This window comes from Penaeus monodon, chromosome 15 (assembly GCF_015228065.2).
Source record: "Penaeus monodon isolate SGIC_2016 chromosome 15, NSTDA_Pmon_1, whole genome shotgun sequence".
Lineage (NCBI taxonomy): Eukaryota > Metazoa > Arthropoda > Malacostraca > Decapoda > Penaeidae > Penaeus > Penaeus monodon.
Window position 1 is genome coordinate 28,179,957 of NC_051400.1, and position 561 is coordinate 28,180,517.

General features: G+C 48.0%; 2 protein-coding genes across 4 annotated transcripts in view; one reads left to right on the forward strand and one right to left on the reverse strand.

Annotated features, from left to right (window-relative positions):
• The window catches only part of LOC119581901 (vacuolar-sorting protein SNF8-like), a 43,000-nt gene that overhangs the window by 33,962 nt on the left and 8,477 nt on the right, over window positions 1–561 (reverse strand). The gene's annotated exons all lie outside the window — the stretch shown is intronic.
• Window positions 1–561, forward strand: part of LOC119581899 — a gene marked incomplete at its 5' end in the record, with an annotated part of 12,833 nt that overhangs the window by 9,126 nt on the left and 3,146 nt on the right. Inside the window, 1 exon segment of the mRNA XM_037930062.1 lies at window positions 358–491. Within this exon segment, the coding sequence (XP_037785990.1) occupies window positions 358–491 (134 nt within the window).

Below are 561 nucleotides of genomic sequence, written 5' to 3' on the forward strand. Positions count from 1 at the left end.
TACCGTTTTTCTCTAGCAACCGCACTACCTGTCGCGGGAGGGGGAGGGGGGGGTACGACATCCGCGTATGACGTCATGCATCGCAATCAGCATGCGCAATCGTGTTCATGCAGATGCAATAAAACGCAAGATTAAATCACCCAATCAAAGGAACCCTGCAACTTAAATAAACTTTCCATCAAATCAGCTTTTTAAATACAAAATCATAATCATATAAACCTCTTCAGTAAGCTTTTCATACTAACATAAACCTTTTCACTATTTTTTCCCCCTTCAAAAAAACGAATCAAGCTTTCACATCAGATTAATCTAATAATCCCATTTTCCACTCTAAGCTTAGCTCCTTCTCCTCCCCAGTGTGCCTCGCGACGTGGCAGCCCTGGAGCGGAGACGCCTTTCGCCACAGCGGCCCTTCGCCCTCGTCCGAATTCATCGTGCAGCCCTCCAACGTCACCGTGCCGGAGGGGGAGCGCGTCGTCCTCAAGTGCATGGTAAATTGCAACCCCCACGCGGTCTTTGGCGCTGCATTGTGTCGATTAATAAATGAAGAGATAGACAGGC